The 27,000-nt window shown below is 38.5% G+C and overlaps 1 protein-coding gene across 3 annotated transcripts in view; it reads left to right on the top strand.

Moving 5' to 3' along the window:
• Positions 1-27,000, top strand: part of NELL1 (neural EGFL like 1) — a 254,069-nt gene that overhangs the window by 39,914 nt on the left and 187,155 nt on the right. For all 3 annotated transcript variants that reach the window (XM_072337622.1, XM_072337621.1, XM_072337620.1), the window contains exons 5-10: positions 9,660-9,756; positions 15,066-15,138; positions 15,415-15,497; positions 19,883-20,017; positions 20,860-20,962; positions 23,613-23,686. In XM_072337622.1, coding sequence (XP_072193723.1) covers positions 9,660-9,756; positions 15,066-15,138; positions 15,415-15,497; positions 19,883-20,017; positions 20,860-20,962; positions 23,613-23,686 — 565 coding nt within the window. The remainder of the gene's footprint in view (positions 1-9,659; positions 9,757-15,065; positions 15,139-15,414; positions 15,498-19,882; positions 20,018-20,859; positions 20,963-23,612; positions 23,687-27,000) is intronic.

Raw genomic sequence — 27,000 nt, 5'->3', positions numbered from 1 at the left:
TGAAAAATGGTAGTATAATTTTAGCAGATACTTTTGAAAAAAAAAAAAAAAAAAAAGCTTTGGAGCTCAGCCAGACTGTGGAGAAGAACCCTCTGAGCTGTTCAGAAGCTGACTTGAGATTTGGGTTTCCATACAGCAAATAATCTAGTGACTTTCCAAATGATGTAAAACCTTCTGAGTACTGAGGGGTGTGAGAGCAACCAGGAGAACAGCAGCAATGCTGCTGTAGTCTGTGAAACCAGCCCAGGGTTGTCTGAAGTGTTCTAGTTATTGGGAAATAACTAGGAGGAGGCTGCTTGAATCGTTTGTTGTTGCCTGTCCTTTCACTGTTCGGTGTCCAAGCAAGCTGCCAGCCCTGAAAGCACTTAGTGGTTTAGGAGCGATTGCATTTATTTCCTATGTGTGGAGTGCTGATAGGTGCTGAGGAAGGTGTCAGGGTTTGGGGATAGGGTGTGCATGGCCATGATTGTAAGGTTCCTGATTCAGTGACTGTTGTTGTCCCCTCTCACTTCATGTGTCGTGCAGAGCCTCTTGGTATATTTGCAGACTTGCTGTATGTGGGAGAGCTCTGCCCAGTCCTCTGATATGTTTGAATGGCCCTGTTGAGTGTCAGGGTGCAAGTGAGCTCTGTACTGAGCATGTGGGGACAGTGAAGTGCCTGTGGGGTGAGAGCTCCTTTGGAAAAAGGCTGAGAGAATAGCAAAGGCAGTCCTATATCACATTTCAGGTAGTGAAGTTTTTCTGGGAGCTCAGGAAGTACCCAGTTTTTCATGGATAAGTGTTTAGTGAGTAGATATTGGCTATTGTGTCTACTTTTTAATCATGTGAAGAACCACTATAAACAGTAATACCAGTACAATGATACTTTGAAGGAGCAGTATTCAGCATAGCAGTAAGGTCACGTGCTATTTCTAGTTTTATAACTTTCTTTTTGTACCTGTGAGACCAGTCACTAATGAAAGAATCAATGGGAGCTGCTTTACATAATTGTGCTGCAATTCTAGCAGCATTCACTTCAGCATGAGAAGAATGAAAGCAAATCACAGTGCCAACTAATGCAGCTGAAAGAACTTCCTCAGCCCTAGATGATTCCTCCTGTGTCACACCAGCCACTTACCTTAAACTTGACTGAAGAATGTGCTGTAGAATGTCTCCAGGGTGAAATTCTGGCCCCATTGAAGTCTGCAGTGAAAAATCTCATTGCTGAGCCACACTTTCATCTCTAGAGCTTGTCAGATGCTTAAAGAAATGAGCTCCAAAACCAAATGCTGTCCCTGGATAGTGCTTTTCTGTCTGTTGGCCTGGCAGTTTCCATCAAAACTTAATTTTAGAACCAATATAATGGCTTGTTCTGTGTTTACTGTTTGCTTCATACGTTTTCTCAGTCATGCCCAATTAGTTATTATGACAGAGCATAATGTTGTCTTTCAAACCACCAAGGATAAAATGGGCAGTTCAAGAATGCCTTGGGAAAACAGAGATGAGGGTTATCTTATGAACCTTTGGTGAGGAACTGGGGGATGTGAAATGAGTCATCCTTGTGCCAGGTTACTGAAGCAGCAGTTAGATGGGGAGCACTGGCAGCTTTGGGGAGAGCCACGTGCCGCTGTGTAGTGCTGAGACAACTAACAGCAGGGCTCTGGTGGGAGCGGGGAAGCATGAGTAGGGTGTTCATATGTAAAACTCATGGTCCTCAACCCATAGCTACCTTCAGTCATTAGTGGAAATTGGCTGTGGAATATGGATGAGATGATTTGATGACTGCACATATCTTGGCACAGGATCATCTCATCAAGGCAATTAGATTCTCTGCAGGTGACTTTTTTTTTTTGGAGGGGGAAAAGAAGCTGTTTAGCAGGAAGGCTGCTTGTGGTTGGCTTAAATTCGTGCTTTGTAGCTGTACAGAAAGGACTTGGAGTTAAAAGCCTGAGTCTTCTCACAGTCGCATCTGTCTTACTGCACTAGGTGAGATGACCTTGGGGTGTAGAGTAGCCTTGAAACAGAAAACAAGATGTTCCATGTGCTTTGTGAAGAAGGGTTGTTTCTGGGCTGTAAACTGCCAATTGTGAAGACCCATGTGCTGCAGATCTTGGGCCGGGGGCCAGCATGTCCCTGCATAATGCAGGTAGGCATAATGGAAGCCAAGTGTCTGCACTGCCAGTTCTTACTTAACAAATGTTTTGTGTAGAACATACAGAGCAAGCTTAACATTTTCTTACGAAATGGAGATAAGCCATGTAACCATGGTTTTACCATTTTGTTCTAATAGAATGTTATTTAAGGGTTAATATTGCTGCAAGATCATAAGTAGCGGTGATGTTTTGTGCCGTGATGATGAATATTTCTACCTATTGCTTTCTGATGCAAGATAGACATAATTATTTACTACTTACTTAATGGGTTCTTTAATAGAGTTTTCTTTTTTAATCTTGAAGCTATGCCACTTTATCTATGGGCTTCTTGCTCAGTTTGTGGTAGGAGAGCTTTTCTTGTTGTTATCTCTTGGAAGAACCTGTTGAATTAATTTCTCCCTCTTAGTTGTGGAATCTTAGATTGCCCAGTCCTGGCATCTGGGATGTGTGAAAATTATTTGAGTGATGTTTAGTAGAGTAGCAAGTGAGAGCAGTGTGCTTTTAGCCTTCTTGAATCAGTCTACTTGACTGAAGTCTACTTGAATCAGTGTTCGGGTTTAGAACCTGTTTCAAAGCTTGCTAATGTTAAAGGGTGTCTTTTAGTGAGCCCGAAGGCTTTAGTCTTGTAATATAAGTGGAGTTGTCTGCAGTGGAATATATGCGTGCATGTTTTATGCTCTTGCACTCAGATTGCAGTAATTACTTACAAGTGATAAAACGACAACCAAAATATCTGTGGCAAGTTGGAGAATTTGTTTGAAAAGTTATATTTGAGCTCGGTGGCTTTTAACTCTGTATTGAGATGTTTGAAGATAAGTAACTAAATTCACGTGAATTTGTAAAAATTGGTCTTGATTTTTAAGAAAAGTATGTGTGAAAGCTCCTCACTCAAGGTATCTTTTTGACTCAGACACTTCTTTTAGCTCTGCTGTAGCAAAACAAGCTGAATATGGTAAAAGCTGACATCTTCACCGGAAAAAGTGACGAGTGTGTTTATCTTTTGTTTCTGCTACCTGCAAGTTACATGCAAACCTTATGCCCACAGCCAGGGTCAGGGCCACAGGATATTTACTTCAGATCAGATCAAGATAGACTTTGAGAAAAGCTATAAAAAGGTTCTCAAAATTTCAATGTGCACTAACCATTTGGGTATCCAGCTCAACTGGTTCTGTGCTGATTACCTTGTAATTTTATCTTAAAACAACCAAATGATAACAGAAAAGCAACAAACGTGAATAGTGCGTGCATTACAAAATGCAGTTTCTCTGGGTACATCGTAGTTGACCTTGTAGTTTGTCCTTTTTATTATGTTTGCTTCCTCCCACAACTCTTCAAAACTGAAATCAAATGGCCAACTTGCTATCTCTGACTAGAGTGAACTTGTGGGGAATGAAGGTCCTTGCAGTCTCCGTGTAGGGCCTGTTTCCTTATATGTTGCAGGTATTGGCACATTTTTGCTAGTCTATTTCTGACTAGCTTTTTTCTGAGTTTCTCATACTTTCAGGAGTGCTATTTGAAGACAGGTAAACACTGCAGCCTTGTAAACAGGCTGTTAACCTCCTATTGAGGCTCTGGAGGTTGTTATCAGGAAAAAAAAAAATCTTTTTGTTCATTTCAAATCAAAGTTAATTATATTGATCTTGTTTGTAAAGGTGTTTGATGGCACCTTGGGATTTCCAGGTAAAAGACACCCTGTAGTGTTCTGAGAAGGATGGCTTTCTGCCTTTTTTTGGGCTTTAAATCAATAACAATAACCGGTTTTAGTCCAGTGCCCAAGCAACACTTCTGTAAGTCATCAGTAATTTTGTTATGGTTTTATAGGAAAGTGAAAAGCCTAGGCATCCTAGTCATCTTATTTCTATATATTTTCTTCTGCTTAAGAAAATAAAAGCCTCACATGGATAGAAAACATCTCTGAAGTTTTGTGTGGAGAGTAAGTTCCCCAAAGCAGACAGTGAACTGTGCTCTTCTAAATGTTTTTCCTTGCGTTTGTTTCATTTCCTTCTACTGCTGTGTGATATTAGAAGTTAATTTGCATCCCTTGAATGAAAAAGCAGTTGCTTGTGGAGGTTTACTTAGGTGCACTTTATAGTTTTGAACTTAGATTTTATAGTTGAAATAATTAAGCTGAGATGTAGAGTATGTTCACTTTATCTTGGTGATTATATAGGAAAATAAGTGAAATCTTTTGGGTGGCAGGATTTTAATAGAATTTAACCGAGCATGTGATCTCGATTGAGTCTTTACCTCACATATACAGTTACTGAATAGCTATTTTTTTTCCCCCCAGGAGTTGAACTGTAACTTTTGATTAAATAGTTTGTAGTTATTATTGTACATTCAAAATCTAATAACTAAAAGCTTCCCTTAAAACCTGAAATTTGAATCTAAATTGTTTTCCTCTTTGGAGTGGTTGTGAACTCCTATCCTGTGACAGATGAGATAACTTAAGAAATCAGAATTTCCCTCAGGAAGGTTATTTTTCTGAAGAAGAATGTTGGAAATGAAATGAATAATTCAGCTGAAGTTGCTCTAGAACTGAATGCCTGTCAAATAGCGCATCCTATTTGTAAACACCATTAAAAAGAAATGATGTTAATATTGATACATTTGCATTGGAAAGTATTTAGAAAATGGGCTGAAGCAGAGTCATATAGTATCTTTGCATTTCTTTTCAAGATCATTTCTTAATCCCTTCAGAAGAATAGACTAAGAGAAATACCAATGAGGTACCTTAAAGCTAGAAACCAATCAGTAGTTTCTTCGTGTAGTTGGGATCCAGAAACATGTTGGACAAACTTGTCAATGTGGCCCATGCAGTGGGTTGTGTTACGAAGCTTGATGCTAGCAATTTTGGATGTATTAAGCTGTTTGCAGCCTCAGTTGGAGATGGTACCAATGGTCAAGGAGGTCTGCATCCCTCTGTAATAGATCAGGGGAAAATCTGGAGAAAAACATGGGAGGAACTTCCTCCTCTCTTGGTTTGCTTTCATTTACTTTTTTAATTAGGAAAAGCTTAGGGTGCTGTAACATTGCATTAGTTTGTATGACTGAACCATACCCTGTATTTTTTAAGGGATATGAGAATACAGGTGTATATAAGATAAGGAATGGCCGCAAGAGAACATCAGCTTCGAAGATCAGGTTTTGAATTGCAAAAATCTGTTTTGATGACTCACCCTGATGTCAGAAAGTGCTCCTGTACAGTCATTGGAGGGGCGTTCAGTGAGTGATTAATTTACTGTAAGATGAATCATATCCTAGAAACACTTAATGTTGCTTTATTAACAGGAGAGTGTCTATAGGACTGTCTAGCTTCTCTGTAGGTGTAAAGTTTTGAGACGTTTAAAATGGGATATGATGAATTCAACACCTGATCGCTACATGCAGAGTTATAGCTTCATGGGAGTACGTGTGGCAGCCAGATCGTATAAGCCTGTTCTTTTATTAATAGAGACAAGAGACTGAGAAATAAAGTTCACACTGTACCTCAGCCATAGAAATATTAGACTGTAGCTCTTAGTTTGCTAATTATATTACTAATAAAAGAAACGCCTCTGGTTTGAAACTGGCCTGCAAATATGAGAACACATATTTGTATTTTAGTGGCCTACTAATCATACTTCACAAATCAGTGAGTGCAGATAGGGCAGATATATACGTTAAAACAAGCAAAAGACCTGAAAAATAAACTGCAAGAGCATCTTAGCTCTTCCTGAATTAGCAGATCGTTTTCTCACTCTGTTTAGGTCAGTGATTCAGTGGTTAGTGAACATATTCTGAGCATGAGTATTTCAAGAAAAAATGGCTTTGTAGTTGTGGCTTAGCTCCTTTGGTGTATGTTGGTATAAATTAGGTACAAATCAAGCTTTCTCATGGAAAGTGAATGCAATAGTCATAAATCTCCAAGTCTGATGCACAGAGTAGAACTTTTAACTTGGAGACCTGGTCTGCTGGTGCTAGAGGAGCTATTCAGTCTGCAGCAGTTTTAAAGACCACTGTTCCCAGGAGTTCTCTTTCCAAGCGTTCCTGTTCTTGTGAAGCATGCTGTACTATGGGTATCAAAGCAAAGTGTATCAGAAACTGATCTCCAAGAGCTTTAGAACATATCCAACTTCATAAAGTTGGAAGAGTACTGGATACAGCTTAGCTACTCAAATACCAAACAGCAAGTATGGCTGAATGTGGATAAAGCTGTGGAGGAAGATGCTCTTCAGCCCAGAAAAATCAAGTAAGGAAATGTGAATGAAACAAAACAAAAACAACAATAAAAATCCCAAAACAAAGAAAGAAAAAACCCAAACTAAAAAGCCTTTTGCTATTCAGCAACAGTTATCAGCCTGAAGAACGTTTTTTTTTCTTCCAAATGAAAATCAGTGCAGGAAGGAGGAGGAGTAAAGCAAAGGCTTTCTCCTGTTTAATAAACAATAATTATAATAGAATTTCCACCCTTTGGTAGTAACTTTTGTCATTTCACTTTGAGATGGGTTACAAAATGTTTATGCTCTACAGGTTTTTCTCAGTGTAGAAAGTAACCTGACTAGTCAGCAGCTCCTCATAGGTTTGTAAGATGTGTTACACACATGGGCAATCTAAATGTCTGGGTGAAACACTGTTCCCTGCAAACAGTGTGGGTGGTTGTTTTTTTGTAGCCTGCTACAGATTTTTTTTGCTATTCTTATAAATTCATGTGTACTTTTTTGACCTTTTGCTGTGAGTATGAGGAGTATTGCAGTGGTAGCATTAGGCTGTCTGCACGCTTGCTGATGTTTGACAGCAAACAATAGTAAAGCACATTCACTTTGCTCATGGACCAAATAGCATGATCCAGGATATCTCTTCACTTAGGAAAGTAAGTACCAACCTACTTCTTACGCCTTCTTTTGAATTGCAAGTTACTTAATGGGCATATTCATGGAGATTAGTTGTTCTTTATATAGTGTAACAGACAGATGTAGGGTTCTGCAAATGTGACTTTGGTCACATCAACGCCATATATTGCTACAGACTTGTGGCAGAGTGGCTGGAAAGCTGTGTGGAGGAAAAGGACCTGGGGGTGTTGATTGGTGCTTGGCTAAATGTGAGCCACCAGTGTGCTTGGGTGGCCAAGAAGGCCAATGGCATCCTGGCTTGTATCAGCAATAGTGCAGCCAGCAGGAGGTATTTGATCATCACCACCCCCATACTCGACTCTGGTGAAGCCACAGCTTGAGTGCTGTGTTGAGTGTTAGGCTCCTCGCTACAAGAAATGCAGTGAGGCCCTGGAGTGTGTCCAGAGAAGGGTAACAGAGCTGAAAAGGGTCTGGAGCACAAGTCTTATGGGGAGCAGCTGAGGTAAATCTGGATTTAGAATGGAGAAGAGGAGGCTCAGGGGAGACCTTTTCCCTCCCTACAACTTCCTGATAGGTTGTTATGGTAAGGTGAGGCCAGGCTGCAAAGGCAAGGTGGTGCAGTCACTGCCCCTGAAGGTGTATAGGTACTTAGGGGCATGGTGTAAGTGGACAATCAAATTTAGAGGAGATCTTATACTTAAGAAACATCCCATCATGGTGGTGTAACTCAGTGACTGGCTTTCTTGAGAACCTCGATTCTTTTCTCTTTGTTCAGTATTTTACAGCAGTTTTGCACTTGAGTACAACTTTGCAAGAGGCATGGTGGAACGGTTCTGCTTACATTTAAAATATTGGTAAAGATGGTGCATGTCACACTCCTATAATTCTCAAAGCATTATTTAAAAGAACACTGTCTTGTTTTGTTGTCTGAACAGGTAATACAACGCAGCATAGTAATTTTTAGGAGATAGTAACAAGTAATTAACTCGTAGAAGTATAAATTTCCTGGAGCTTTGAATGTATTATGTTGATGAAATGCGATGAATTAGAATAGATTGTAATTACAACAAATTTGAGCAACAAAATGATGGCTGTTAGAATGCATCATCTGACTAATGTACCAACAAGCTTAATTTTCACATAACTATTTTGTTCTTAGCTGTGGTAGTGATTCTTTCTAATAAGTCATTTTTTTTTTTCTCAGGTTCGCAAACTCAGGTAGCACAGATGGCTCTTTGTACTTCATAGAGCTTTCTTGAAGTTCTTTCATACTTGAAGGTCATTTTTAGGTCCCTGTAAATGTATACATTTTCCAACAGCATGACAGCACGGCAACACACGACACAAAAATTAATGATCATTCTAGATGTACCTGAGCTAGAAATGCCTGAACTCTAAATGGGAAAATTACTGTGCAGTGGGTTGTGTTGAATGCCTTGTATTTTTTTCTTGGTGTTCATTTTTGTACATTCAGTCTAAAGCTGTAGTTTTAAAGAAAAAAAAAAAAGAAATACAAATCACTCCTTCAAAGATATGCCATGTCCCATGAACTATTTATGTTTAGAGTTTATCTATTGGCTGTCATGCTGGTATGATTACAGAGCAGCACTCACCCCTTTGAGCTAGACAGTAGTGGAAATACATGTCATCGTCTTTCAGTAATCCTCATTAAATGTGCTGGTTTTGTTATGAAGCACAAAGTTTGTGACTCCCACATATGGAACATGATAATGTGAGAATCTGGAGTCAGTAACATCTTTGGTCTTGAATTTTTCATAATCCAATGTAGTGAGATATCATCGTTGTGGTGGTCTGACTTATTGAAGAAGGTATGAAGTAAACATCTTTACTGATTTCTTAAATAAGCAGTCAAAGAAAAAGCAAAACCAACTAAAAGTCAAACCTTTTTAAACTCCAAATGCTTCTTGAATTTCAAAATGCATTATTACAGCAACTGACCATGATTTGATTTTAGAAATTTGAGATAGAGATTACTGCAATCATGAGCAAGTTTTTGCAGCCTGTAAAGCTTGAGCAAACAGAGAAAGTTCCTATTTATCAGATCTGTGCCACTGATGTGAGCAAACTGGCTGTGTTGTATTGGTGGAACATGTGGAGAAAATGTATGCAAACCAAATGAGTTCTGGTAGCAGCTGTGAATGGGACAAGTGGATAAACTGAAAGGTCTGGGCACAAGGATGGATAAAATAAATGTAAAGCCTAAAAGGCTGTGGGTGTATGAGGTGGAATAAATGGCCTTTGCAAAGTTCATTCAAAATTAGAAACAGTGTGAAAATACCAAGATGTTATTTCTCTGGTTGGATCTTATGTCTGCTCTTCTTCCTCAGAACTGGTAGCTGAGATTGAAGTAGACTACTGAGGATAGGATGGTTTCCCATCTTAATGTTTTCCCTAGTAGGGTCTGGCATCTTCAACTTAGCACTGCACAGTTGCACAAGGGGAAAATGCAGTCTCAGTGTGTTAGCGGTTTTTATAGTTCTTTCTATTTAATTATTGCTTTTGAGGTTATAACGTACCTGCAAAACTGTCAGCAATAGACATTAAGCATTTAATGGAAGGGTTCGTTTTTGTTCTGCTTTGTGTTTTTTATTTTTTTGTTGCTGACTGAATTTGACTAGGAATTTTTAAGAGGAAAAAATAGTATTTTAGTAATGGCAATGCTTTCCCTCTGCAGGATTTATGAACGTATCGTTGATCCCCCAGAAACAAATCTGATACCTGAAAGTAATTTATGGCTTGGACAGAGAAACAGGAAGCATGGTTTCTTTAAGGTAAGCAGATATGAAATAGTACATGAAGAAGGAAACTAGCTAGGCAATGCAATACTTCTGATTAGTTAGCTTATGCTCCTGAAATGTGATTTGTATGAATTTCAGCTAAAATCTGGGATTTGAGACAGGTCCAACACAGAGAAGAATCTGTTTGTGCAAGGTAGAATACTGTAGCTACTGAAATGCCCAGTATTTGGCATTTTATTTTTGGTTTCCTTACTTGGGGTTTCATCTGCCCACTGTGCCCACTTGCTACTCCTGTGTACTTAATGATACTGTGTTGATTACATTGGAGTTGATGGCTTTAATCTTCAAAATTTCCCAAAGCAAAGGTTGAACTGTAGTTTCTGTCCAGTCAGTAGTGACCTTAAACGCTTTTGGAGACTTCTCTCTCCTTGATTTTATTAGCAGAGTATCCTCACTTGATGCTAGTTGCCAGAGGTGTCTCTTCTTTGTTGCCTTTTTCAGCATTTACTTCCAGATTAGAGGAGGTCTTCCAGGCTGTGTTCTTGCAGTCTTTGGCAGATACTTCTTGTTGTGTGCAATGTGTGTGCCTTGCTGCAGAACAGTAGACTTTCTGTTTCTGGAAGAACTTCATTTCTCTTTATTTTTCTCAGATAAGACTTATCTAAGTCATGTGTCTCAGCAGAGTGGGTAATGGGTGACTGGGCTTTGTTTGCAAGCTTCTTTGTCCATTGGAGCTTCCATTGCTTCTAAGTAGCCCAGGCTATTTGGACCAGGATGAACTTCCCATTTAGAAGTCTTCCCAAGATACTGTCATTTGAGTATGCCAATATGTGCGTCTGAAATAAAAACATTGCAAAGGAAGGATAAATGACCAAAAACTTGAAAAGTTCTCTCCGATACGTTTTATTTCATTTATACGATTTTATGATCGATTTTCAATTGCAGAACCAACCAACAAAAAACACCTTCCCTACCTTAATATTAATACTTGCACTCCAAAAGCAATCTACAGAAAAGCTGAAAATATTTCTTCGAGGTTTGGTTAACAAGCCATGGAATATCTATCAGTAAAAGAGCCTATATAATGTATTGATAGGGCAATCTGTATATCCGTGATATTGGCATGGATTTGTTGCCAAGGTGATTTAGTGCCCACTCAGTTCGCTTTGAAGCAGTCAATTCAAAAGTTGCTGCATTTTTGAAGATGGTGCCTCCAAGTCTCTACCTTTTGAGAAGCTAGGAAATTTATCTTTATGCTAAAATTATTTAGGGTAGTATTGTTGTAGCAAATAATGATTTTAATTATCAAACAGAGATAAAAGCCGACTTGTCTTTTGAGTTGAATTACAGTAGAAGTGTTGTTCTGAACCTGGAGTTCATTCCATCTTTGAGCAGCTGAGCTGTCACTGTAAAGTAAAATTGATAGCATTATTTTATTTTACAGCTGTTGTTTTTTTTTAACTCAGCTGCCTCCCATAATTCCACAGATGGTAAACATATGTTTATAGCTACACAGGAAAAAAAAAAACAAAGTCATTTTGGATTTGCTCATCTTAGATTCTCATTTTATGCAGACGTCCGATGCCTCAGAACTCTGGGATATTATATGACTGTAAATAATTAATAATGCTATGCATTAACACTTTGAAAACAGCAGGGTTAGCCAATGATATGCTAACGAGCTGACCATTTTTACTGATTATAATGAAACTCAACAGGTGCCTTACTTTGCTTCATGCGTGCTTGAATATTTCTCTAACTTTCTTCAGGGCAGGAATATAATTGGTGGTATTTTTTAATCTTAAGTTTCAGAAATCTTACTTTTGTCTGTTACTCATACCAAAAACCTCAGGATTTTGCCAGTTTGTAAAGAGTACACATCCCTTTCTGTATATCTACATGCTCAGCAGGACCTCCTGTTCTTTTTCAGAGCAATTTGTTTCACCGTTTTAGCGTGTAAATAAATAGATCTGTTTTCCCTTGTGTGAACCGAAATCTGCAGGGAAATAAGGAGTATTAAAGGAGGATTAGCATTTTGTATGTGTTGGAGCCATGATAATATGTTTGTATGAAAAAGCACTGGATGCTGTCCTAAGCATCATCTATAACGTTGCAAAAATATTCTCATTTTAATGGTAGCTAGTTAATTAGTTCTTCTTTCTTTAATTCTATAAGTGAATAGCATTAGAGCTCATTCTGGGCCATGCTCTCGTGCTAATTTCAAATGGTGACTTTTCAGTATATCAGAAGAGTAAGCGGAAGTATATGGTATTCTAACAGAATATTCTTAAGGCACAGTGACTGGTCAGTGGCTGCTATTTTCCTTATGTTTTGTTCCCCATCCTTAATCTCAGTGATTATTCCACAAGTAAGCTTGCTGAGGAATGGAGTGCTATACAGCATAATCAAGGAAGTGGAGGTCTCAGCCCTTGCAACTTGGATTTCTCACTGTGTAGTTCACCTGTTGTGGCCAAACGTTTGGAATTCAGACAAGGCTGAATAGTTGTAGCATATCACCAATGAGAGCTAATGCAGACCAAACTTAAGATAGAGTTGGTGGCTAACACTGTCAGAATTACTTGCAGAAATTCATTTTGTCATTGAGGAGAAACCTTCCCCTTAAGTTACCTTCCAAATACTACCGCAGAAATGAGCTTGTTAATGCACTGCTGTCTATAGATCCTTGTTGAAAGAGTAATTTTCTGCTCTGGAAGGCTTTAATGATCTTACAATCCCACTGTTGTTTCTGGGGTACAGCAGGTGCTTCGTATTTTAACTACACATCATTGTATGTACGCTCAAGCCTCTGTAGTCATTTTGGTCCTGTAGCTGTAAGGAATAAGGTGAAATGGATGTAGCACCAAGGCAGCTATTTAGGTGCCTGACAATGGAGTTCATCTTTGCTGTGTAGAGGAGCATAATGCTGACGTGGTGCCTTTCTAGTGGGGTTGCTGTAGCACTGCCCAGGCACAGGGCTTAGAGAGCAGCTGCTGGTGCATCTGTGCAGAGTCTATTAACAACTTTAGCCAATGCATTTCACACAGCTGTGAGGCACACATCATCATTGAGGCAGAAGTAGGTTTTAAAAAGGAGTGGAAAAGCAATGGAGGAAATGAAAATGTAGAAATAAAGGGCTTGTGCAATGCATGAGTCTTTTCACAGTATGTGGGAGAAGTCCTGTATATAATATGGACATGAGAAGTGCAATAAACAGGGCTTTTGTGTTTGTAAGTCCTAATGGGATGGGCTTGGTATTTAGTGCCGCAAACCTTAGTCAGTAATCTGTGCAGATGGAGGATCTTTACACTAGAGCATCCTGAAACTCTAGCTGTAGTTAGTCATAAGTTTAAATGGTGATGTCTCCTTGAGGAAAGAACAAAGGTTTTGATATCTCCCTATCGAGGCCAAATTCTTATGTCTTTACAACAGAACACAGATTGAGAAACTCTGAATGGTGTGAAACTACACTGTGCCTAATTCTTCTAGCTACAGCTGTAGAAAGCTCTAAGGAACTAGACTTGATGCTGAAGGAAGAATAGTCCAAGTTTCTTCATTTGTGCTGCAGTAATTATGGCTGTAATAAGCATTTGCCTGTAATGAAGTCTTTCTTTTAAAAAAACACATCAGCAAAATCTGTGCTCTTTCAAGTTAAAGGTTCACTTCTGTATTTGATCGTGGTAATGCTGTCTGTTTCAGAAGGGGTTTTTGATATAGAATCCATCATGGTAAATTGGTGTTCTTACATCAACCCATAATAATGTGGTTTTGTATAGCCAGAAAAAGACACAGAAATAGCTACATTTTCTCTTCATTGTTTGTGCTTTTGGGGCTATAGCAAATTAGATACCCCCCCACCCTTTTGTCTGTATTTAAATGCTTATCTGACCAAATGACAGTAGAGAAGAGGAGCTGTAATGCAATAAGCATAATGAAAATTCCTTATGCACTTACTGAAGAGGAAAAAAAAAGGAATGAAAAAAGTAATTCCTTATCTCTGGATGACGCCTTGTTAACTCTGTGTTATGGTACACTGAAACTTTGTAAACTCATTTTATTCATGGTTCAGCCTTTCACTTGAGAGGCTTAAGGCCTGAAATGTGTTTTTGTCCCTCAGCTTCTAATTTCTTACTGATAACTACTAGCAGAAAACACATAAAATGGCTTTCAGGATGTTTCTTTTCCTGTTGACAGCATTGCTTCTCGTTATTATGATGGTTTCATTATTCTCATAGATGAAAAGGTTAATAAATGTATACACTTCTGCGAGAAAGACAGTGTGATCTGATTATGTCTATTAATATCTTCAGTTCATATTTCATCATAGAGCAGTAAGCAAGGAACTGTGCTTCTCATTACCTTCTGCTGTTTTAGGACGTGAATATGTAAATGTAAAATGTTGCTGCATTTGCAAGGCTTCAAGCACAATGGCCTATATTTTATTTATGGATTGAAATGAGCATTTTGAGCAAGTGACTGCCCTCAGTCTGCAGAAACTGCTTCGCTGCAATTTAACCAAACTATGGTGATCTTACAAATCAGTAATTTAATTAGGTAATATCTGCCGTGATCTTTAATTTGAAAGGAAATGTATTAAATTCTTCTGTGTCTGGGAGGAGACAGGCAGGTCACTCTGTCTGATGAACAGCCGGGGAAATGCAAATTGCAGCACTTGCAGTCTCTTGTGTTCCCTTGCTCCTCCTCCTTAAGGACCTGGTCATTATTAAAGGTAGTGGACGCTACTGGGAAGCCTCACGTGACATGCACAATCTGCTCCTGACCTCAGAGTCCTGATTTCCTCTAGCCCCTATACAGAGGATCTCTCCATCTGCCTGGGTTAAAGAGCAGATTTAATTCTAACTGATGGTGTGATTACATGAACTGTTTGCTGAGATGCAAAGCCAGCGGGCTGCATGACTGCACAGTCAAAATATAGATGCGTATCTCTTGCTCTTTATATTGTTGTTTGTATAATGATAGATTTCACAGTCTTCTTTGGCTAAATCATTAAAGAGTAGCGCTATGGTGGTGTTTTATTTTCTTGTGGTGAAGTGTCTCGTGTAATGGGTATTACTTAATGCATTTTTTCACTAGTTCAGTCCCATTTTGGGACACTTAAGCAGATTACATTTGTTGATTGCAAAACACAAAACCAAAAAAAGCATGGTACGATAATTACACAAGAATCTAGAGAGGAAGAATTGCTGTGCTTTCATCATCTTGAGCTATATTCCACATGAGCAGACTGAACCGGTCACTTTGTACACCGTCAACAACTGACTTATGAAAGAGGTCAAAGTGAATGTTTGTATTCTGTATTACCAGTTATCTCTTCTTTTACAAAGGGTGTTATTCAAGATGTGAAAGTTGTCTTTATGCCTAATGGATATATAACGCAGTGCCCTAATTTGAATCGCAGTAAGTATTATTTTCTAAATCAGATTTGTTTTTTTAAGTGGATGATTTCTTTATTTGGAAATATATATATACACACACATATATGTGTATATATATGTATATTTCGGGATTGTCATTCTTACATGTGCTGACACAGTGTATGTAAACAGGTTGCATTTTATGTTCAGATAAGCAGCATGTGGCATTTTAGCTGTGCTACAGACTTTATTTATTTATGGATTATAATGTTTATCCCTTCCTTCCTTCCCCTTTTCTTTTTAAACTTCCTTTATTGAGCGTGCCCAACCTGCAGTGATTTCTTAAGCCTGGTGCAAGGAATCATGGATTTACAAGAACTCCTGGCAAAAATGACTGCAAAAGTAGGTACCTAATCATCTTTGTTAATTCCTCATTCCTTTCTGGGCTAAGACCATCGTATAAGTCTTTGTTCTTTTTGCAGTTATTTTATGTTTTCATGGTAAAGCTGTTTTCCCCCTCCTTCTCCCAGTAGCCCTATCTGCAGTGGACTTAAAGAGACAGTTTTGTGGATGTCACTTAATTCTTATACAGCTTCTATTTTCTGGCTCACTATTTGGGTAGCTAGTGACAAAATGCCCAGGGTTTGATGTCTGTAAGAAACCTTAGCTCGATTTTTTTCCTTTCCATGCTGAGGGATAACTGTGGAAACAAAGGAGCAAAATCCCTCAACAATTTCCTAACCATGTGATTCTGTCAGAGAGCTTGTTTTTGCCTGTGGGGAGTCCTGTGAAATCTTTGTCGTTTCTCCTTGGGAGCTGAAATGAGGGAATGCCTATAAATCTGCTGGCTGTGCTGATCTCTGCTTTGGGTTGGGAAAATGATGAATGGGAAGCTCTAGTGATTTTTTTTTTGTTAGGGATTTTCCTTAGGCTCTGCTTCCACGCTGTGCAGCCAACGTCTGTCTTAGCTAAAGCCCATCAGCTCAGGCTGTGGTCAGGTTTGAGGTTAGGAAGCTGTTTTTGAAGTGGATGATCCCCTGGCTTGTGTTAAAGGGTACTCTGGGAATGGTTTTTAATGTTAGTGAAACGTCTGTTTTTGGTAAGAAACAATTAATTGTCTTATCTGAAACTGCATTTATGTGTTAACTGCTTGTAGATTTAAGTGCAACAGAAACCATCCCATAGTTGCTTCCAATCTCGGTGTTGTTACTCAAAACGAATTTCAAAACTAAGACATGTAAAATAGTGCTACTATCTGAAAAAAACATTGGTACATATGATACTTGTTTCTGTGCTGCTTCTAAGTGCCCTTTCCTTTTTAACAGGAAGAGGGGAACTTTTTAAAGACAGTGTGCACATTATACTGACAATCCAGTTACTCAGTTGACGTGCTTTGGACAAGCTGACTCCAAATAGTAAATGTGAAGCTTTTAGTTGAGTTTACTGCTTGTAGTGTGAAACAGGCAATTATTTTGAGCCCTGCTGGTGCCATGAGCAAGTTCCAATTATTCACTGTACTGAGTAACTTGCTTTCTCTGCTGTTAATTATATTTTTGCTTGCTAGTGCTTTGCAAGGGAAAGCAAATAATGCCGCATTTGTACTGCAAAGACTCTGTACTTCCAGAACATGGTGCTGAGATAATCCTTTATTGAGTTCCTTTTCAGTTATAGGAGTGTGGACTTTCTGGTAGCAGTATGTGCAGAAATAATATTATTCAGGAAAAAACACGCAGCAGAAAAAGAAATGATTTTGCTAGACAAACACAGATTAAAAACAGAGGTGTGAGAGAAGCATTAAGACTTGTATCTATCCTTCCAGTCCTGGAGGTTGGTAGCCACAAGTAATACTAGTGCAGGTACACGTCATATTATATGGGACATTTGGCAAGCAAAGAGCAGGACTTGGAAGGATGCACAGCATCCTGCAGAGATCCCATTTGGCAGGGCAGGTGGTCAGTGGATGACTTGCTAATGTGCATGAGCAATGATGCCTGGCTTCTGGCCCTGCATGAGGAGGTGCAGAGAATGAATGTGATGTTTTGGAATAGCGAGCCCTGTGGTTCCAAGTTGAACTATAGCTTTTAGGATCTGCGATAGCTTAGGTTTTACTTACTCTCTCAGTCTGTAATTGTTTACAGATGTATTATGGCACTGAACGACCCAGAGAATGTTGTTTGCAATGAATGTGTGTGTGCTGTTTATATAATGCAGAACTATGAAGATGCAGACCAGAGCTTCTGTGGGGGAGAAAACATCATATCTCGTGACTGGGGTCCTGTAATTTTGGTAGTGGTGCAAATGATGCAGTAGGTAGGAGAAGGAGCTATGAGAGCTCTCCCTTGAGCTTTATCTCAGGGTCCCATGAGTTTTGTGCTGGTTCAGAGACATAGCACTGCCTGCAGAAGTTGTGCAGATAGTAAACAGAAGTATCCAATGATGGTGAGTCTGCTTTTTATGCATTTATTTGTTGCTGGGGCTGAAAGGAGATTCTGAAGACTGTCAGTGCAAAGCTTGCTAGTGAATCCTTCCTTTACTGAGGTCAGATAGGCTGCAGCTTGGATTTGATATTTAAAAAATAGGTAAAGCTCTTTTGTTCATGGAATAGTTCATCTGGTTTGTTCATATCATGAATGTATATGACTGTGGATAATACTGTGAACAAAATTTTCCTGGTCACGTTTGACGGGTTGTTTTGTGAGACATTTGTTATTAACTTCAGTAGAAATAATATGCTTCAAACAGAAATCTGCCTTTGTAATTATTTGTATGGAGAGAAAAGAAGCATGCCAAGTAAACTATGTGAATAACAGCCAGCCAAACATTCCTGAATGTTAAGAACTCAGGATTACGTTAGCATGTGGAAACTGGTATGGTGTGGGCTGCTTCTTCAGTAGAATATTCCCATTCACATCCTAGGAAATATAAGATGTTTAAAGATCCTAATTTTAAATGCTCAACAAATTTATTCCTGTGCATTTGATGACATTTGAAAGGGCATTTTAGCTAATTTCACAGAGTAGGAGGTAAATGAGATTTAAACAAATAAATCTTACTAAGCAAGATAATATAAACAATATAAAAAGCTGTAAGGCAGAAAATATTTATTTTCTTCATGTTTTCTTCTCTTCCTGGAGTAATTTCTAGTACTGACAAATTATATTCTGAAAAAAACATTAAAAAATTAAATTGCATAGCAAACTTTTATTGAAAGAAAAGAACTAAAAATGAACATTCACATACAAGACCTGAAATAAAGTAGAAGCACAAGACAGATCAGACACCTCTGAAACAAAACTGAATGTGGATATTATGCAGTAAATATAATGACTAAATAGAATATATTAGAAAAGAGCTTCTGTTGAAAACAAGCAACTTGGTAAGTGAATAGTTTTGTTTCGAAGATGTGAAGAGCAGTTTTGAAATCACCGGATGTGTATTTTAGGGCGATGAGGATCAGTCCCAGTATTACACCAGATTAACAATTTAAGGAATAAAGAACAGTTATTCAGAACTTTCTCTCTTGAGGGCTACATAGAAAAAGACCAGAGCCACCTGCCCACTGTTTTTGCCTTTTCTTCCCCTATGTATCTTGCTCTTACTGGCAGAAATGAAAAAAAGACTTAATAGAATATTTGCACATAAAGTGGTTGGAATTTTAGAAGATGAAAATGTACAAATATCAAATATTTGCCATTATGTAAGAAATTCTACAGCACTGCACGTTTGTCTTTATAAAGGCTATAATGCAGAATTATAGCACTGGATTCATAGTGGTATAAGATATGCATTCATTTTGTCATTTGCCAAATTTAGGTAGCCTCAGCATTTGCAGTGGTTCCAATTTGAATGTGAAAGCAAAAAGATCAAGACCTTGAGAAAGTGTCTTCTAGCTGGCAATGCACTTTTATTTCCAAATATCCAGTCTGGGTTGTTTTCATTTTTCATTTTTATTTGGGTTTTTAATTAGTGAGAATGTCACTGGAATTGTGTTAGAGGTTAGATATGATGACACTGTCGACCAGATATTCATATGTTGAGAGTGTTCCTCCTTGCATGAATCTCAGTTTAAGATTGTGCCTCCAAGGAAGGGAAGGTCTGTGGTGGTGGTGAAATTCCAAAAGCCTTGTATCAATGTGCTTTGCTACTACTCATTATTGCATTGTATCTCATCAGTAAATACAGCAACTGCTAGCATGTAGGTAGTAGTATCTGGAATTGAGGAGGTAACGTGAACAGTAAGGAGTGCTAAGTGCAATCCACAAATCAAGGTTCTTTTCCAGGAGCGGGACTTGCCCATGGATCAGTCTAGGAATACTACTCTGCATTAAAATGCTTTAAATCTTACCATTACAAAGTTACGACCTCTCTATGAGTCAGAGAGCATTAGTCTAGCTGATGCTGACAGCGAAGAGGTGGAAGTAATTAGAAAAAGTCAGTTTCCTAGCTGTCATGATTTATGATTTGTAAACAAAATTGATGAGTAATTAAGAAATTTGATTTAAAATCAATTGTAGCTTATGCACATTTGGTAGCGCTTAAGGAGATCTTAGTGGGGTTCATTACAGTGCAAGAGACAGTTGTGTATCTCATAAGCTGTTAGTTCTCACACATAGCTCCATCAAAGTCAGAGTCGGGTTATTTGTTACTTGATGACATCTTGGTTCAGAGTTTGAAATGTTGTAGTTAAATTTGGTTCAGATAAAAATAAATATAACGTTTTAACATTTGCTTTTTAAAAACCATGTGCTTGAAGTGAAGAAATCTCATCAAGTTAATTTCATTTGTAGCTAAATTATGCAGAAACGAGACTGAGTCGATTGGAAGACTGTCACTGTGAGAAGACTTGTCAAGCAAATGGATTGATCTATAGAGACAAAGATTCGTGGGTTGAAGATGATCACTGCAGGAACTGCACGTGCAAAGTAAGAATTTCTAAGGACTTGAAGAAGAAGGACTTGAAATGTGAAAATGATCCTTGAATACATAATGTGGATTCTAAGAATTGTTATGTTTTTAGCATGCATCTGGTGGCAGAATGAACAATAGGGAGGGAAACAGTAAAAATAAATAAATGAAAATCTGACATACCTTATGTAGAAGCTTTAAAGATAAAATCTTCTTTCCCTTGACAATCATGTCTTATTTGTTTTCATTATATTTGTGAGGACTTCGTGGTTTTGGGGTGAATGCAAACATTGTTTATATTTGATTTTGAATTGTTTTCACAGTAGTTTTTTTTTTTCAATGAAGGCTTTATCTTAATAGTATTCATAGATGCTTAGTTGCATCTTGAATGGTAACAACATGCAGATCTTGTTTTCAGCATTTATCACTGTGAAAAACTAAGGAACAGAAGAATATTAATATGTAAATCTTGTCTTGTTGAAATTATTTGATAAATATCTGAAGAGAGTCCATGTTTGTTCAAGAAAATAGAAAACTGATCGTTAAAAATCTCAGAGATGATTGGCACAGCTTACAGAAAGTGGTGCTTCTGTTGTTGTAGAGATGAGCTTATGTTTTCTTGATGTGTTTTACTGAGGGAAAGCGGAGTAAAACCAGTAATAGGTACCTACGCAGGGAAGGTTCATCTTCATTTGGATTCAAATCTGTAGCTGGATTGGACTAAGCTTGTTAATGAAAGATGACTGTATAACGCACAGTGCCGATTTCATTTACCATAGTAGTTTTCTGCATTATCTATTTAGTATGTAATATTCACTAATTGCAGTGGCTGAATTTCATCTTAAAAACTTTTCCATAGAGTGGAGTTGTAGAATGCCGAAGAATGTCCTGTCCCCCTCTTGATTGTCCTCCTGATGCTCTCCCAGTGCACGTAGATAACCAGTGCTGTAAAGTATGCAGGGGTAAGTAGATCATAAAAATGTTTTTCTTCCACCCGCTGTCATGCAGATAAACTTGTCCTAAAAGCTGATGCATTTTACAATGAATTAAATAGCTCCTGATAATTCAGGTAAGGTGAGTCACAGAGGTGAATGTAATTTTCTCAGTAATTTTCTTCTAGGTGAACAAGCATAGCAAATTTTTAAGATTGGCTTGCTATGTTTAGTCAGTGTGAAGGTATTCTTCTTGTTTGGGAAAAACAGTAATAAAAAGAATTCTTTGCTTCAGCTTGTACCTCCTGCTGATGAAACCTATGGTCTAAACTTCTCCTAGTGATAAGTAATAAACTCGGGTGTTATCTTTTTGTCTGTCATTTCAGTTTGGAAGGTTTTCATTAAACATAATAGAATTTCAGATCCTGAGTGAACGTCCCTGTGTACAGTGATTGTTTTTGCTCATTTCAAAATATGTTGGTGAAAAGGAAAGTAGTTCATTTTGTAGATAGTCTTGTTAGTCTTCTGGAAACGAAAGCTGTAAGTAACACTCTTGGAAGAAACAGTGAATATTTGATGCCTTAATGGTACTGTAAGAGGCAAAGACAGTTTATATGTGGGAACTTTACCTGAGTACTGTTGCCAGTTTTGCCCTTCGTTTGCTGTCACGTGTATGTGCAACAGTTAAATTTGGACACAAAGTAATTGCTAGGCGCTGAATTGTGGATTCAGCTTATATCCCCATGAAAAACTGCTCCTGGTATTTGTAATGGAAAGATGAACAATCAAACTTGTCTTTTGTCAGTGATTGGCACAAACTCGACTCGTTATTCTGACAAGAACTCAGCTTGTCAGTCAGTGGGAAGAGATGTATGGAGGTTGATTGAAATTGATTGCAAATGCCAGCTCCTTGACAGAATGATATACTAGGGCCACAGTCAGTTGCTTTTGGGTATGTAGCAGTAATTGCAAGAGATTTCCAAGGGGCTGCACCACAGGTGTTAATTTCTCTAAGCTTTTCTTATTTACCTCTGATAGAATCATCACTTATAATTTACTGTCTCTAGGGATTATTGAATGGCTGGATTATTGAAGTTTCCTGTCTCAGCTGTGGGTTAAATAATAAAGCAGCTCTAGTGTCTGATATGTTAAGGGTTTTAAAAAAAGAGGTGGTTCTGTTTTGATCCCTGCCATCTTGCGTTGGCTTTAGATTACTCTCTGACAAAAGACTATAATTGTGTTGAAAATCTCATCGTTTTTCTCAGTTATGGTTTAGCTTGACTTGCTGTCAGGTGTGTCCGATTTATTTCTTTCTTTTTGCTTGAAAGCAGTCATGTTAGGAGAAAAAAATAGAAGAAAACTGAAAAATTCTTTAATTCATTGTCTCCCAAAAATATTTACTTGAATTACTAATATAAATGAAACTTCCTGATCTAAAGTTTTGCCTTGTGAGATTGCAACTCAGGCATATAAACATCCTTAGAAGCACATTTATGTGTGAAAGATTGTGACTGACCTAGGATTTCTTTAGTTTTAAACTGTTAAAGGTAATCAAATTGGCTGTAATAATTGCTGTTGTGGAAAACTGCCTGTTGGCATCACCTGTTAAAATTGTGCGCACACCTGTAGGTGCTTACGAGAGAAGTGGATCTGTGATTTATGTTCTGAGATTTGAGTGCTTTGAATGCTTCCACTTTCATAGTGCTTTTGCTGGAACTCAGAAATGTTTAAATCTTTGATTGCTTACAGTACATCTTTTTGCTTTCCTTTTAGTGTAATTGGCCAGTCTGTTACTGGTCAAGCATAGAGATAGCTGGAACACTGTAAGAAAAGTCGTATTATCAGTGTTCAGCATTGAATTGTTAGTAATGTAGAGTGCCTCTATGATGGGTACTTGATTTGTGGAAAATAACAATAGACCAGTTGTTTAGTTAGTGTATTTATTGTCCTTTTATGGAACTGAAATTTAGACATTCAGTTTCAAGAATACTGTGAGTGGTTATGGTAATACTTGACCAAGCTGTTGGCTGCCGTGGCTTTGCTTGAGTTTGTGTTCTTCATAGTGGCGGTAAGTCTAAACTAAGTTAGGTGATTTTTTCATTGGATGAGGAAAGCTCACTTTCTAAACTTTGGGTTTGTTTCTGGAGCTGTTAGTCTTTAGCAGAGGCCCCATTCAATAGTCATTCTGGTACATCAAATCTATTTGCCAGTGTGCCAGTAAGTTGAAGAGTTCACCTTTGTGCCTGCAAAAATAATTTGAAGGTTTAATTGAAATCTGTGCTTATATACTCTCTTGATATACACTAATAAATGTCTCAGTTTTCTAGAAACCAGTAATGAAGGCTTCTAGTAATGTATATTAGCTATCTAAGTGTCAGTAATGAGAATATTTTCTAATGAATACTAATGAGCTGGGCTCTATTATTTGTTCGTATGCTTTTATTCCTCTTTGGTTGAGGAAATCTGCTTTTAAAATGAGTTGCTCTTAATAAATACTAATACATTCATTTTACGTATCATACTGACTTCTGATGAAAACAAAATGTATTGTATTTTTAATGTATTTATATTTGAGTTTGATGACCAGTCTTAGATTAGTGTTACACTTTTGCTTTTATTACTTAAATGCTGATTATATTTATACATTTTTAATCCCTCACCTTCTTCTTTCAAATTACAGCAAAGTGTATCTACGGAGGCAAAGTGCTAGCAGAAGGCCAGCGAGTATTAGCTAAGAGCTGCAGGGAATGTCAAGTAAGTTTAAGCTGTAGAAACTTTCCCTGGTTTTTAAATGTGTGATGTCCAAATGTAATGATAAGTTAATGTATTTTTTTAAGACTCTCTTCATGCAAATGTGATGTTCATTGTCTTGAAAAGGTGACCTTGAAGATGATGAAAGCCACAGACATGTAAACAAGGCAGGAATATGACCTTTGCAGTGTAATAAGAATGCGTGAAGTGACTTGGAGGGATGTCTCCTCTTTTATGTCTTGATTTTATAAAGCTGACAAAGAGGAAGTAGCATGCTGAGCTAGTTGCAAATTTAAGCCACATGCATTAAAGTTTGTAGCAACTTGGCTTTTATTGTTTGAATTATTCTAAATTTGCTCTAGTGTTACTTAAACTACCTTGCCCTACTACTAATTAAGGTAAATTATGAAGAACTGGGCCAAGGTCTTTCTCTGTCAAGTTCGTAACTCTTAGGCAACTAGGGATATGGAGAACGCTGAGGAGCTCAGTGACTTTGCCTCAGTCTTTAATGGCAAGAGCTCTGGCCATACCATACAGGCTGCATAAGGCAAAGGTGAGAATGTGGAGAAGAAAGATCTGCCTGCTGTAAGTGAAGATCAGGTTTGAGACCACCTAAAGAACTTGTAGGTGCACAAGTCCATGGGAGAGTTCTGACGGAACTGGCAGATGAAGTTGCCAAGTTCATGGCAGTCTGGTGAAGTTCTCACTGATTGAAAAAAGGGAAACATAACTCCATTTTCAAGAGGAGAAAAGAAGATCCAGGGAACTAAAGATCAGTCATTTTCACCTCTCTGCACTGCAAGATCATGAAGCAGATCCTCCTGAAGGCCCTACTAAGGCACATGGAATATAAAGTTGAGGTGATTAGTGGTAATCTTGGCTTCACCAAGGCCAGGTCATGCCTGAAAAACTTGATGGCCTTTTATAATGGAACTTTAGCAATGGTGGATAAAGGAAAAACAACTGGTGTCATCTGCCTGGATCTGATGGATGGATGGATCGCTCACTGGATGCTTGCACTCAGAGTTGTGGTAGATGGTTCAATGTCCAAGTGGAGACCGGTGATGAGTGGCGTTCCTCATGGATTGGTGCTGGGTCTGGTGTTAAATAAGACCTTTGTGGGACAGCGGGATTGAGTACACATGCAGAAGGTTTCCAGATGACAGCAAGCAGAGTGGTGCAATTGACACACTAGAGGGATGCTATCAAGAGGGACCTGGACAGGCTTGAGAGGTGGGCATGTGTCGAACTCATGAAGTTCAACAAGGCCAATTGCAGTTTCTTGGGTCAGGGCAGTCCCAGGCACAGACACAGCTTAATTGGAGAATGGTTTGAGAGCAACCCTGAGGAGGAGGATTTGGGAGTATTGATTGATGAAAGACCCAACATGAGCAGGTGATGAGCTCTTGCACCCCAGAAGGACAGACTGTGTCCTGGGTTGCATCAAGAGAAGTGTGATGAGTAGGCCAAGGAAAATGTCTCTGGCCCTCTACTCGGCTCTCATGAGATCCCACCTAGAGCATTGCATCCAGTTCTGGGGCCTCAAACATAAGAAGGACAGCTGTTAGAGGAGGGCCAAAAAGATGATCCAGAGGGCTGGACAAGCTGAGAGATTTAGGGCTCTTCATCCTGGAGGAGAGAAGGCTTCAGGGAGACCTTATAGTAACTATCCAGTATCTGAAGGAGGACTACAGGAAAGCTGGGGAGGGCCTTTTGATAAAGGCATGTAGCAATAGGACAAGGGAAAATGGCATTAAACTGGAGGAGGGTAGATTTAGACTAGATATTAGGAAGAAATTTGTTACTGTGAGGATGGTGAAACATTGGAACTTGTTGTCTAGAGGGGTTGTGGGTGCCCTCTCCCTGGAGGCATTTGCGGCTTGGCTGGATATGGTTTCGGGCAACCTGGTCTCTAGTGGGAGGTGTTCTCACCTATAGCAGGGGTGGCTGGAGCTAGATGATGCTAAAGGTCCCTTCCAAACCAAACCATTCTACGACTATATGAACTGCCGTTGGTGTTTAAGAATGTAAGGAAAGGGAGGCTGTGTTAGATGAAAACATTCATAACAAGAAATGTTCATGAATATGCGAGTAGTGAACATGGTATGTAAATGTGTCAGAACTTACTTTAGGAGAAGGAAGTAGTAGATTGTTACTAAAAGCTCATTTCTCTGCTGAGACATGCACTTTTTGTAACTAGAGCATGTCTGTGACTTTAGTGTGATTTGCTACTCAGGAAAGGCATGGCTATTTTAAACACATTTGCCCCCACATGTAATTTTCAACTATTTTTGATTTTTATGTCTTGTTGAATTTATGAAAGGGAAAGTGATACAGGGAAAACGTACATGTGTTATTAATAGATCAGTGTGTTAGAGCAGGTATTGGAAAAAATTACAATGGTCTGGTTATTTTTGTGCTTGACTGCACAGAGCAGTAATTTTGTTTGCTAATGGAAGTGGACAATAACTGGTTGTAGATGCGAAAGCAGCTTATGCAGAATTACTCTGCCGTTGTTAGTATTTGTCTGTGTGGGGGTGCTTGGTGTATATACAAATATGTGGGCAAAGTCCATGCTTTTATAACGTGACTTAGACTGTATATCTGGGAGGGAAAGTGACTGTGGGCAATAAGATGAGGAGAATGGGAGGATTTTCACATTAAAGTGAGAACAAAGTGATTTGAACTACCTCTCTGGAACTCCTCTATGCTATAAATAAGAGTATAATACTCATTATTACAAGTACGATAATACATTTGTGAAGATGGAAAGCACACACTGACCATAAAGTGTTTCTCATATTAAGAAGGATAGAAAAAAAAAAAGAGAAGAGCTTTTGCATTTTACGTCCTGTTAAAGGAAATGGGTATGTCAGTGTTCATTGTAGTAATGTTGCAGTTTGCATTACTTACATCTGAGTGAAGAGTATTATAAGTATTTGAAACAGAATCTATTAATGTGATATTGAGATAAAAAAAATGAGACAAAAATAAAGGGGGGAGGGTTTAACCACAGCTGTGTTTTGAGATGATGTCAGACCTTGCTGGCACTTTGTCATTCTGACTCTAGAGAATATTTAAGCGAATGCCTCCCTCTGCTTCTACAAGAAGTAGTACCTGTTGACAGGAAGTTCATTCACTGTATCTGAAGCATGACCTCAAGTGAAACACCTGCTTATTTACTGCCTCAATTAGCAATGCTTGCTAGATAAAGTTTGAGTGGTGACGAGTCAAACTTTTGCTCTAAGTGATCGCTTTCTATTCAGTGCAGGCCTTCTGGTGGATAAGGTGAGGAGATTTTTTGCTGCTTTTTGCCA

Source organism: Excalfactoria chinensis, chromosome 5 (assembly GCF_039878825.1).
Source record: "Excalfactoria chinensis isolate bCotChi1 chromosome 5, bCotChi1.hap2, whole genome shotgun sequence".
Classification (NCBI taxonomy): Eukaryota; Metazoa; Chordata; class Aves; order Galliformes; family Phasianidae; genus Excalfactoria; species Excalfactoria chinensis.
This window is presented reverse-complemented; position numbering and strand designations above follow the sequence as displayed.